General features: G+C 33.8%; 1 protein-coding gene across 2 annotated transcripts in view; it reads left to right on the top strand.

The window, feature by feature from the left end:
* DCUN1D5 (defective in cullin neddylation 1 domain containing 5) overlaps positions 1-8,130 on the top strand; it is a 33,401-nt gene extending 25,271 nt beyond the window's left edge. For both annotated transcript variants that reach the window (XM_021062715.2, XM_003129809.5), the window contains 2 exons: positions 927-1,029; positions 3,229-8,130. In XM_021062715.2, the coding sequence (XP_020918374.1) occupies positions 927-1,029; positions 3,229-3,284 (159 nt within the window). In that variant the 3' untranslated portion in view covers positions 3,285-8,130. The remainder of the gene's footprint in view (positions 1-926; positions 1,030-3,228) is intronic.
* Positions 8,131-12,624: the final 4,494 nt, after the last annotated feature.

The following is a 12,624-nucleotide window of genomic DNA, read 5'->3' as shown; positions in this document are numbered from 1 at the left end:
GAAGTGCTTTTGAAGAAGATACTGTCCTTTTTTCCATTGCTTTCTTTGGTTTTCTGCTTCCGTGACTTTTCAATTTTAAATTTTTTGGTACTTCTCATCATTTCTTGAATATGGATGCTTTTGCTTCTAAAGTAATTTCTCATAAAGCTGATTATTATAGCAGGTTCCCCAGAGTAGTTTTATTTAAAGCTTGTGATAAGAGACAGTGGTATGAAAAGGTTTTATGTGAATGGGTTTTGTGTACACTTTATGTCTTTAAGCCTAATAAAGTAGACTCTTTGTTGTATTTTTTTGTCAATTTTCCTCATATTAGAAGTTGGGGCAGAAATAAATACGACTGAATTTTAAATATTCTCCTCTAAAAGGAGCTGAGAGAACTAAGTGTTTTCAGGCAGTGTTATGTGAAGAGTGTTTGACCAGCAGCATTTGAATTGTGTTTTATTCCCTCTTAGCCAGTGAGGAAGTATGTTCTGTTGTTACATAACTTTCCAAGGGCTAAGTAGCAGAACTAGGATTTGAACCCTTTTCATTGCCTCCAAAGATGCCACCTTCCAAATGAGGCTTAACACTAATTTTTGTGCGAAGAAATGATTTAATGAGAAGCAGAAGGAGGGAACTTACTGGATATAAGAAATGTTATATATTTTTTATCTCATTGGTGATTATACAAGCATATGCATTGATAAAAATTTATTAAGTTTTACCCTTGCTATTAGTGCCCTTGATGCTCTTTTTATTTCTCAGGAATGAAAGAAAAATAAAGGGAAAAATAACTTTGATAATGTTAACATCTGAATGCTCCTGAGGATTTTCTTAGTAACACAAATAAATAAAAGAGGAATAAATGGGGAGAGATGAAATCACCAAAAAGGTGTTATAATTACATTTATTGAAGTCAAGTCCTAATAAATGTTTGTTCTGTACAGCAATCAAAGTATCGTGTTATGAACAAAGATCAGTGGTACAATGTATTAGAATTCAGCAGAACTGTCCACGCCGATCTTAGTAACTATGATGAAGATGGTGCTTGTAAGTATAATGTAATGTTTTACCATGAAAATAAAATTCTTAAAACTATTGAGAACATACATCTATGTTGCATTACCATAAAGAATTTAAACTTCCTCAAAGTTCCTGTTGTGGCTCAGTGGTAACAAACCTGACTAGTATCCATGAGGTCACTGGTTTGATCCCTGGTTCCGCTAAGTGGGTTGGGGATCTAGCATTGCTGTGGCTGTGGTGTAGGCCGGCAGCTACAGCTCCAGTTCACCCCCAATCTGAGAACTTCCATGTGCTGTGGGTGTGGCCCTAAAAAGACAAAAAAAAAAAAAAAAAAAAGAATTTAAACTTCTTAACAGAAGTTCTTATTTAATTATGTGGGAAGTGGGGGGGAGGCAGATAGAGAAGATAAGAGAGCAACATTATCAGATCTGTGCTGGTATATGAAATGTTTTTGATTCCTTGGTAGCAGAGCATTATAGCTAAATTTAGACTAATTTCTATAGCTAGAAGCTAAAATTTTGCTTTTTTCCTGCCTTTCCTGGCATTTTTCTATATAAGAAAAGAGCAGTCATGATTTTAAAAATAGGAAAGCAAAGCATCAGCTACAATAGCAAAAGCTTTAAAGTTAATATCTTAATACCCGTTCCCCATTGGCAAATAATATCAAAGTAACTTCCCTCAGAAATTATTGAGTAAATATGTAGTGAAATATTTACAATTTTTTAATCCTGCAAATTAAAATATCCATACCCTTCAGCAGGAAATTCAGAATGCCATAAAATAGATCTTTGAAGTAATGATAGATTAAAAATGCTCTAGAACTATGAATTTCCCACCATTAGTTTGGTTGAATGCATTGTTTTAGTGTTGTGAAGGGTTACATAAAAAAGATACATTCCTATAAATGGAAACTGAAATTATGGGCATATTTTTGTGACACTGAAGAAACAAAATACTGAGTAAGGGACAACATTATTTCTCCCTATGTATATTGTCTCCACCCTACAAAATAGTATAAAATTTAATATTTTTAGAAATAATACCTTGGAGTAGTAAACTGTCAGTCAGTAAACATATGGTCTGCAGATGTGTTTCATGTTTTGTGTCAACATTATAACAGATTTTGTGTAAAAATATAGCTTCTGGATTTGTTTGAAAAATTAGAATTTATTGAATTAGGCTGGAACCAAGTAGTGGCTTATGTTGGACTTGTTTTCCAATGTGCTGGTCCATAGTATGCCAATATCTGGGTTGCTTTTCAGTTGTCATTTATTACTATGCTACTCTGCTATTTTTTGTACAGTAGAGAAATACGTCTATCAAAAGCAAGAGAAAAAGTAAGGCCACCAGAAGGTTCTGTGTTTTGAGAAAAGGGCAAGCATATTCTTTGTGGTAATGAGTTTTCCTACATTTACAAAAAAATAAACTCTGAGTTCATTTAACTTGCCTATCTGGGAGTTCCCACAGTGGCTCAGTAGGTTAAGAACCTGATGTTGTCTCTGTGAGGATGTGGGTTTGATTCTTGGCCTCGCTCACTCACTTGAGTTAAGAATCCTGTATTGCTGTGGCTGTGCCATAGGTCTCATCTACAGCTCCAATCCAACCCCTAGTCTGGGAACTTCCATATGCCACAGATATGACTATAAAAAGGATAAATAAAATAATTGCCTGTCTGACTTCTATAAGTAAATGAATTTGAATTTGAAACCCCTGTAATATAAAAATATCTTTTTACAGTAGTTTTTAGGTCAGGTATTTATTAGGTACTTGCTTTGTGTTCAGATAGGTCCTGTTAGGTCCAGATAGGTTACTGGAACAATATATAGGCTCTAATAGGGCCACTCCTTTAACAAACATACACACTTCCTGATGAGGTAACAGAAATACTGCATTAAACACTTTTCAAATTGTTTGATTATTAAATGGCAGAAAGCTCTGGGCAGTCGGAAAAGGGGTTAACTAGGTAATATTGACCTGCTCATTGGAGAATTTATGAACCACTTCAGTCTTGAGAAGAGGTTTCTACAAATACCTATTGTGGAAAGTCCCTTATGTTGGAAAAGACTAAGAAGGCACCCATTAGGTAGAAGAGGGAGGCTGGAAGCAAAACACCGGAAGAAGAGAAGGGTCAGCCCCAATCATCATCATAGGGTGTGTGGGGAGTTGTTTTACAGTTGGAGAGGAGAGTTCACTGAATTCTGGCAAAATTGTTTCTTTTATTTCTAGGGCCTGTTCTTCTTGATGAATTTGTTGAGTGGCAGAAAGTTCGTCAAACGTCATAGCAAGAACTGTTGTGAAGAAAATGCAAACCTTTTGATCCCCACGCATGTACAAGCTAATGAAATTGTGAAGAAAATGCAAACCTTTTGATCTCCACGTGTGAACAAGCTAATGAGATGAGGAAAAAAAAATCTAAAGGGTGCATTTTTATTCATATGAAAGACTTCTCATAGTACTTTTTTTTTCCTTTTTTTTAAAGGAAGTTTTCTTGTTACATGTGATGGGTATTGAGCCACACCTCTTCTGAGACTGAATATTGAAGTTTTTGTTTTGAGTTATGTTTATAACATTTATTTCAGAACAATAAAGATTCAGATTTGTGACAAAGGCCTTAAAGTAAAGATGTCCCTTGAGTGTCAGAGTGGTATTTATTTTTGGAAATTTTAATTCTTGTTTTTTAGAGTTCAGTTATACCAGGAATTTAAGGAATTTTTAAGATTTTAAACAGTTTTAGTATTTGGCAGTGTAGTCTGTGGATGTTGTAGCTCATTATATTCATCTCTGCACAATTAGAAAGAATATTTATTGACCTTGACTTCTGTGGTAGTGATTTTCTGATGCAGCAAATAAAATACATTTCTGGGTATTGAAAGTACTCCAACTTTCAGCTGTGGTTTTCTGTGAAAGCTGCCAAAATGTTGTGCACATACTTTATCTGAAAAGTTTAGAATTGCAAAGATTATATCTGGTTATTTTGTTTTCAAACTATTAAATATTATTGTCAGTAAGCATAAATCAGCATCGCATGTATATTCTTAATGTGAATTTAAGTTTTTCTGTATTCTATCAGTTAAAAATATTCCATTTATATTTGAAAGAACAAGGTTCATGTATTAATGGTCTCAAAATCAGAAAATCAGACAGCCTTATGAGAGAGTCAGGACCAGGACTGAAGCTATACCATCATCATTGTTGTTGTTAGTGGCAAACGTAATGATCTTTTAACTGTCATTTTGTGAAAAGGGGAGTTTTGCTGAGGACCATCCCCTCTTTTGGTCATAAGAGAACTTTGATGTTGTGGATTTAGTTAAGATATGTATATCTTAAGATAATATATATGTATATAATATAGGAGAAGAAAATAATAGAGTAAGGACTCATGGGAGAACTTTGGGTGTAACTATGCACAACTCAGGGGTGCCATTTACATTGATACAGTTAGGTTGCTGATTATCACAATTTTTCCACTATTGGCAATAAAGTAGAAGACAGGACAGCGTTTTTTTTCTAATTCATGTAGAAGGCATCTTTGGAATAGCAGCAGGGCTGTTTGTGCATTCCGTTTCAATGGAAGGTTTTTCAAACATTCCAATATCCCAGTGATATGAAAACCCTGTTCACATTTACAGTCAAGTCACAACCACAGTAACATTCCTAGTTTCATTGTATGAATGGAGCAAAGTAAATAGATTACTTTTCCATAATAAAGGCATTTTACTGGGATTTAAAGTAAAGGCTGATTTTTGATGTGGAATCTATTTAATGAGTGATTACAGATTCGTTAAGGGAGAATAGCATTTTAAAGGTGTTTATATGGGGTTTTTTTTGTTTGTTTTTTTAATGAGCTGAGAGAAAATTTTGCTGTTTTACATTGCCTTCTTAAGGAAATCATTTTATCCAACTTTTTAAAACATTGATATATTAGTGGAGAGGAGTTTTTCCCTTAAATGTCTGATAGATAAGGATAATTTTCCTGGAATACTCCTCCCAAGTTTTAGAAGTACTGAGCATACCAACAGTGTTGACTTAACATTATGAATGATGTTTTAATGTTAAATTTATTATAAGTATGGTCAAACCTTGAACATCTTGGGTTTGAACTATGTGGATCTGCTCATAGATCTTTTTCAGTAAATATGGAGTTGAGCTTCTATATCCGTGGGTAGGAGGCTGTATCCATGGATACAGAACCTGTGGATAGGAGTGCCAACTGTGGGACTTGAACATTTGCAGGTTTTGGTATACTCGAGGGCTCCTGGACCCAATTGCCTTTGTATACTGAGGGATGACTGTAGAGCATTTAGATTTTTAAACATTAGAATCTGAACTTCTGAACTTGAAGAATATTGCCCATTTTTATTTAATTCCAAAACATGCAATTTAAATGAAATAGTACAAATTGTCAATTTATAGCCTAACTAAATGGTATTGTCTTTGTCATCTTTACTATTTAAGTGGAATAAGCAACCTAAGAACTTACAGATGACCTTTAAAAAAATAAAATACATGAAACTCTTCACTTTGCTTCCTTAAAGCCAACAGCCCAATTATACCCAAGCCACACTTGCTTTATTTACTCTTATTCCTTCTAGTTCTCTTACCTTCTTGAAGTCATAACATTTACTTGTTTCGGAAGCATACTTTGCCTCATTCAGCTTCGGGTGTGGGCTTGTTCCTTCTCGTCCTTCCTTTCTTAATTTGTATTTAATTTATTGGGAAAGTTACGATCAAGAGGTTACGTGGTAAAAGCAAAGAAGATAGTGTTAAGGAGCCTGCAGTATGAGTAAGAAGTCTTTTAACTTTTGGGCCTCCTCTTTGAACTAATTAGCTTTAAGTGCCTTCCCAGGAATCCTGTTGTTAAAATTTTCAGAATTATTTCTCTTGTATGGGATGAAATACTCAGTGGTGCCTTTTAATTGTAAGTGACTTCCTTCTTACAGAATAACATACAAATGTAATATATTTGGAAGAGAATAGAGCCAGATGTTGATTCTCAGCTGTCAGAGGATGAAGTTGTCCCCCAACCCCTCAGAGCCAGTAGTTTTGAACAAGACATAGTATCTTTAGAAAATTGCCAGGGATTCAAGTAATTTACTTGAATGGGAGGTTTTTTTTAAATGGTGTATTGTGTGCTGATCTGACCCTGTGTTGCCATGTGTACCTTTATTGACTAATTTTTCTTATTTTTCAAATATTTCCAGTAAAATTTTTGACATATACATTATTGACAGTAACAGTATTTTTATGTAAAAGGTATCAGTTTTGTTGATTTAAGTTTTTTTCTGAAATAGTCTAGTGTTTCTTAAACGGGAACTTAAGGGCCTTTAATGGGAGTGTTAGATTGACCCTGAGGAGCACTTCTGTCAAGTACAAATGCCTTTTCATCTACTGAACCAAAAATTTGTCTTTTAACAATATTAGTGCTATCACTTTGTGTGTGTAGAATATTAAGATAGAGTTTTTAAGACATACAAGCTAATACAGACTATTAGCAATGAAATGTTTTACTTTGAACTGAGTATCTCTTCAACAGAATGTCTTTTCTCCCTAATTGCTAACATAAAATTATGAAACCCTTTATCAAAATATGTTATGTTCTGAGCTTAAGAAACAAATAGTAAGTGTACTGAATTTCTTTTAAACTGCTTTCTTGAAGTGTACTTAAAACTTAATGATAATTCATAATCTGATAAAGTTTAGTTTGGACTTTCAAGGCTCCTGTAGCCTTGGTAGTTTTGTAGCTCATCTCTCATATGCTTTACCAAATGTCTAAGAGTATCAAATGATTGGGGACATTTTAATTCATAATTGAAAAGCATTTCTTTGTTAAACTAAGAGAAAAGGCTAATTAATCTAAATCATGGGGAAAGAAGAATTCTCATTCTTAATAGAGGAATTCCCTATTCTTGAGATAGTATTACTTCTTGAGTAATACTGGGAATCATTACAGGGAAACATTTCAAAGAAAAGTTTATTTACTCTTCTGGAGGAAAAAGAAATAACAGCAGAATAGCATTCATTTCCTCCTGAAAGGCTAGTCTGAATTATTAAATACTCTGGAACATATAATTTTTAAGAGTATAGTTTTATTACTTTCATAAACATTTGCTAACAGAGACAAACAAATTGCTTAAGACTTGGTTTGTTTTGTTGACAAACCTAGTTACCTGTTAAGTAGTACTGCAGAAGCCCCAAAAAACAGTCTTATCTTTTACAGTGAAATTTCTAAAGGTTATAGATCATGAAAGATGAATTCCTGCCCTAAGCCTTAGGTGAATTATCTCTGATTCACTATTTAATTGTAGAGACTTTTCTAGTGAATTTTACTTCACTGGAGCAGATCTTTAGATCTTTTAAAGCTTTTCGCAAATACTAGTCTTAATAAGACAATGCATTTGCTGTATCTACCTTACAGTCTTTTGTATCCTGTGTAGATAGTGCTCCTTTGCTTCTTTCCTAGACCAGTTGTTGTTGGCTTTATCATTTTATTTATTTATTTATTTATTTATTTATTACTCAATGAATTTATTACATTTATAGTTGTACAATGATCATGATCATTTTATTTTGTGTGCTTTGTAACTTATTAGAACCTTTTATAATATGGCTCATTTTTGCATGGGTTCCGGTTTACCATTCTTTAAAATATATCTGGTAAAAAGCTTAGGCTTTAACATGGCTATGGATTCTTATCTTACAGTGCCAATTTTCTTGGAGCTTTGTTGTATTTATTTCATCTATCTATGGCTCATAAATGGAGGACTTACATTAAAAATTTCTTAGTTTTCCCTCAAATTGAAGAAATACTGTCCTGCAATTTTGGTTTTCTCAGACTTAAAGTATTAATGAAAAGTTGTACCTACCATGCATCATGGATTTGTTTTAAGAAGTGAGTTAAAGTTGTGGATATTTTGAAGTATTCAGATACCATACTTAATTTCTTTTAAAAACTAACAAAAATAAGCACAATGTATATGTGTAAAACCAGCTTTACCCAAAACTCAGTGGTGTGTTTGTGTGAGTATGTGTAAGTAAATTGAGTATTACTGAGTATTCCCCATAATTTATTTTTCCACCTAGAAAATAGGTTGTGAATAAAAGTGTTTCATATACTTGGTGAAAAGAAAATTTGCTTTCTTATGATTGGTACCAATTGCATTTCAACGGTGAAAGGTGAAAGACTTTTTTAATAATTTATTTGAACAACTTGTCATTTGAGACTTAGTGTTATTAACTTACAAAGTTTAAGTTATTTTTTGTGAGTATTGAATTAAATGCAATTAATTTACTTTAAGTACTTAACCTGTATTATTCTGTCTTGCAAATCTAATGGCTTATAGAAAGTTTATACTGTTACTTTTATCTTCAAATGTAGAAACCTTACCCGTTTTGAATTTATTTCATTCCTTGAAACTACTTTGATTATTGAGAGTTTATAGAAGTAATATCAGAGAAACCTGAGTTGGTTTCTTCCTTGCTATACATTCTTGTTATGTCACTTTTTAACAAGTCACTTGACTTCTGTCATCTTCAGTTTCATTGTCTGTAAAATGAAATAATACCTACCAGTGTTATTATGAAGATCAAAGAGGGCCCTATCCACAGCACTAAGTAAATGTTAAATGGATACATCTTGATGTTTGAATTAAAAACAATTAGAACTAAGTCTCTCCCCTCCCCCAAACCGAAAATTTTCCATCCCATATAAACTGAAATAGCTGGGATTTTCTCTTTTATTCTACTATTTTTATGATCAGACTTATTTCTCTTCCTCTTGGACTAAATATTTCAAATAAATTCCAAGCATCTAGTATGTTCCAAGAAGTGTTGTAGGCTTGGGATAAAGCAGGGCACAGAATAGATATTATTTCTGATCTTTATGGGATTTTCATTTTAATTGATAAAATATATACTTTATCATATGGTGGCACGTTATTAAGGGAAAGTAAGGAAGGAGCCTGGGGAATGTGTTGAGTATAGGGTTGTTGAGCATAGGTTGTTATAGAGAGTATAAACTGGAGTTCCCTGGTGGTGCAGCAGGTTAAGGAGTTGTCACTGCTGTGTTTCAGGTCCCTGCTGTAACACGGGTTTGATCCCTGGCGGAGACTTCCACATGCTGTGAGTGTGCCCCCCCCCAAAGAGTATACACTGATAAAGTGATATAGAGCAGAAATCTGAAGAGGTAAACAATTAACCTCTGTAGATAAACCAGAAGAAAAGTATTCCAGGCAAAAGGACTTTTCATGCTATGGTTGGTCACTGGTAGTCTACTTGTTATTTTCAAAAAACAGCAAGGAAATCATTGCAACTATAGAATAGCAAGAAGAAAGTATTAGCCAGGATTAGAAAATGATTAGATTAGATTAGATTAGAAAATGAGGTTAGAGACACTGGGGGTTAATGATTGTGCCTGATTATAGTTAATCATGTAGGGCATTTTAGGCCTTTCTAGGGACTTAGGCTTTCATTAGGTGAACGAGAAGCAATTAGGGTTCTGATAAAAGGGAGGACGGAAGTATGTAGAACTAGGTAGGAGGGTAATACAGTAATCCAAATGAGAAATGGTGTTTGAATGAGACCAAATGGTCAGATTTTGAAATATTTTGATAATAGAGGCAATAGCATATGCTGATGAATTAGATGTAGGGTATGAGAGACAAATCAAGAATGACTCCAAGATTTTTGGCTTGAAGAACTCTAGAATGAAACAACCATTTACTAAGATGAGGAAGTCTTAGAAGCAGGTTTAAACAGGAAAATCAAGAGCTTAGTTTTGGATTTGTTAGGCCTATTAGATGTCCCAAAGGAAAGGTAGAGTAAGTGGTTGGATGTTTGAGTCTAAAGGGAGAGGTCTCGGGTGGACTTATATATGTGGAAGTTATCAGTGTATATAGCCTTATTTTAAGTCAGGACAGGGATCAGATCACTTGGTACGTATAGACAGAGAAAAGGACTAAATTGAAGATCTGTGATTAGTGAAATTTAGGGTTAACTTTTGTGATTTTCCAGGTAGAAATGTAATGTCAACATTTTCTACAATACACACAATCATTACTTTCTAAAATCTTATGGAAGGCCTGAAATTTAAAAAGTGAGATTAATAATATATAAGCGTGTTGTAAATATAAAGGGAGAATGTCATTTTATTCTTTTAATGAAGCTTTTTGTTTTGAGATACAGTTTTACATTTTAATATATCTGAAATGCTAGTTCCTTTTTCTGGTAATTGGAAATTGCTATTCTGGTTCAATTCGTCAATGTTAGCACTAGAGGGCAGGCTTGCTTCTAAATTGTGAGGCGCTGTGACTGCTTTAATTTAGCCAAAAGTAATACCTATAGTTAGTCCCAGTTAATGAATGGGTTTCTCAAGAGACAAATGTATTATTTTTTTCTGTTGCTGAGATACATAAAATTAGACTAGTGGTTGATTTTAATATATCCAGGTTCTACAGTTTGTATATAGCTCACACAACAATTATGTTAAGGTCTTATATAGAGGGTCAACACATGTGAACATAAGGGAATTTGAAGTCAGTCATAAGAAATACTGGACATGAAAACATTTATTTAGAAAATGTATTGAGCTATTAGCTTTGTGCTATCAATTGTGATAAGAGTTTTATTCATCCAAAGATGAATAAAATATAGATCCTGCCAAAACAAGCTTTGGTGTAGCATCTTATAGCACTTAATATCTTGTGCTGTATCTTTTAAAATTTTTTTTCTTTCATGATTCTTTTATTTTTGGTACCTCCAAGTGTCCATCACAGTGCCTGGTACTAATATTAGTTCATAGTGTATGGATAAATGAATGAAAAGAGAGAGGAAAAATAAAGCATGAGGATCTTTGCAAAAATCTATTTTCTTTTCATACTTTTCCATTAAAGGAAGACCCTCCCCCTCCTCCTATTAGAAACAAAAATGATTATGGGGATGACTCCACCTCTCCATCTTTGCTCTCACTCCTCTTTCTAATGGTTTTCATCTAAGCCCATGATCAAGAACAGTGAATAAAAATAATCTGTTGGCATGCATAGAGAATGGAGGTCTAGCTTTTTATAGCACTGGAGTGGAGAAGAAGGATAAATGTGACAGATGGACAACTCCTATCTGGCTTGTGTCAGTTCAGGAAGTTTGAAGTGAAATAGAGCTTCTGGGACAAGGGCACTGTTTTTCCCACTATTCACCCAGGAAGTTTGCCCACACATAATCCTTGTGCTCTCCCATCCCTTTTAGGGTCCCTACTTCTACATGCTAGTTCTTCAATTCTCTTTATCTATAACATGAGAATAATAATCCTTATCTCATAAGATTGTTTTGAGAATGAAATGAGTTAATGATTGCAATAAATACTAGCTTCACTGGTGTGTGGAAAATAGATCAATTGGACTTTGTAGGATGGATTTGTGTTCGTTAAGAGTTATTATGTAGTAGAATAAAATAAATGTCAAAAAGAAGTTGATTCAATCAGAGCCATTTAGAAATGTATATCTATTATGAAATAGTCTCTAATGTAAGTGATATAAACTGATTTGTTTTATTAGCTCTATTAATGTGGGGCATTATAGTGAAATGGTTCTTCAAAGGGGTATTAAATGTTTCTAAATGAGATGATCAATGTAGAGTGCACTTGTCACTAAGTCATACATTCTTAGCAACATTAGCAACTGTTAGTAGTCTTTAACAGTGGACCAATTTGACCTCACAAGAAGGACTACTTTTTAAAGAGAAATAATTAAAAATTTAAAACCAAAATACTACTTCTTATTTTGTTGTTTGATTCTCAAACCATTGTTTTTTTAAAAAAAAATTTAAGCAACTGAACTCTCTTCCAAAAGAAGTTGCACTTAGAAGCACAGTATTTAAAACAGCAAAATGACATGCTCTAGTTGAAGTAGGAAGCTCTCAGTCCTCCCCTCTCACCACCCTTATGCCAGTCTCACTTCTGAAAAGCCTTAGAGGAACCCCTGACTCGCATATTTTGAAAGCCACTGTTTCCATATTTCTACTTTGGCCAGTCAAATGTGAGTAAAGTAATAGAATGAGAGAACTCAGACTCTCTAGCAATTTCCCTGTAATTCCCTATAAAAGCCAACGTGTGGCAGATAATGTTTTAGTATGGAATAAGATGAGATTATAGTTCAACATCATTGGACATGTCTATATGAGAACTATAAATTTTATGATAATTCTGTCATAGGTTCATTATCTAGAGTTGGTCTATAAAGGAGTGATATGTAAGAACTGCCAAGAGAGATTGGAACATATGTAAGAATGAATGAATGAGTGGGCTAAGGCGTCACTATGCCCCCTTATTACATACGATAAATGGTATTGTTCCTACTTTCTACCCTTGAGTATTTTAATCTTGAAGGAGAAACAACTCTGTGATCAGGGATGGTGTTAGTCATAAGTGTTTTCCTTCTGTGTCCACCATGAAATAAGGGCTTAATAGATGTCTACTGAGTGAATGAAAACATTTACCTATCTTCTTTCCTAAACTGCAAGTTATTTGAAAGATGGGCCATGTTTATCTTTTTTGTGCCTAATGGTAGTACCTAACCAGTAAATTAAAGAGTTTGCTTAATGAATGAATGTACACATATGTACATAAAACGTTGA

Source organism: Sus scrofa, chromosome 9, assembly GCF_054392235.1.
Source record: "Sus scrofa isolate SSC_HxYL_T2T_F1_AM1 chromosome 9, Sscrofa_HxYL_maternal_Yorkshire_Landrace_v2.0, whole genome shotgun sequence".
NCBI classification, from domain to species: Eukaryota; Metazoa; Chordata; class Mammalia; order Artiodactyla; family Suidae; genus Sus; species Sus scrofa.
This window is presented reverse-complemented; position numbering and strand designations above follow the sequence as displayed.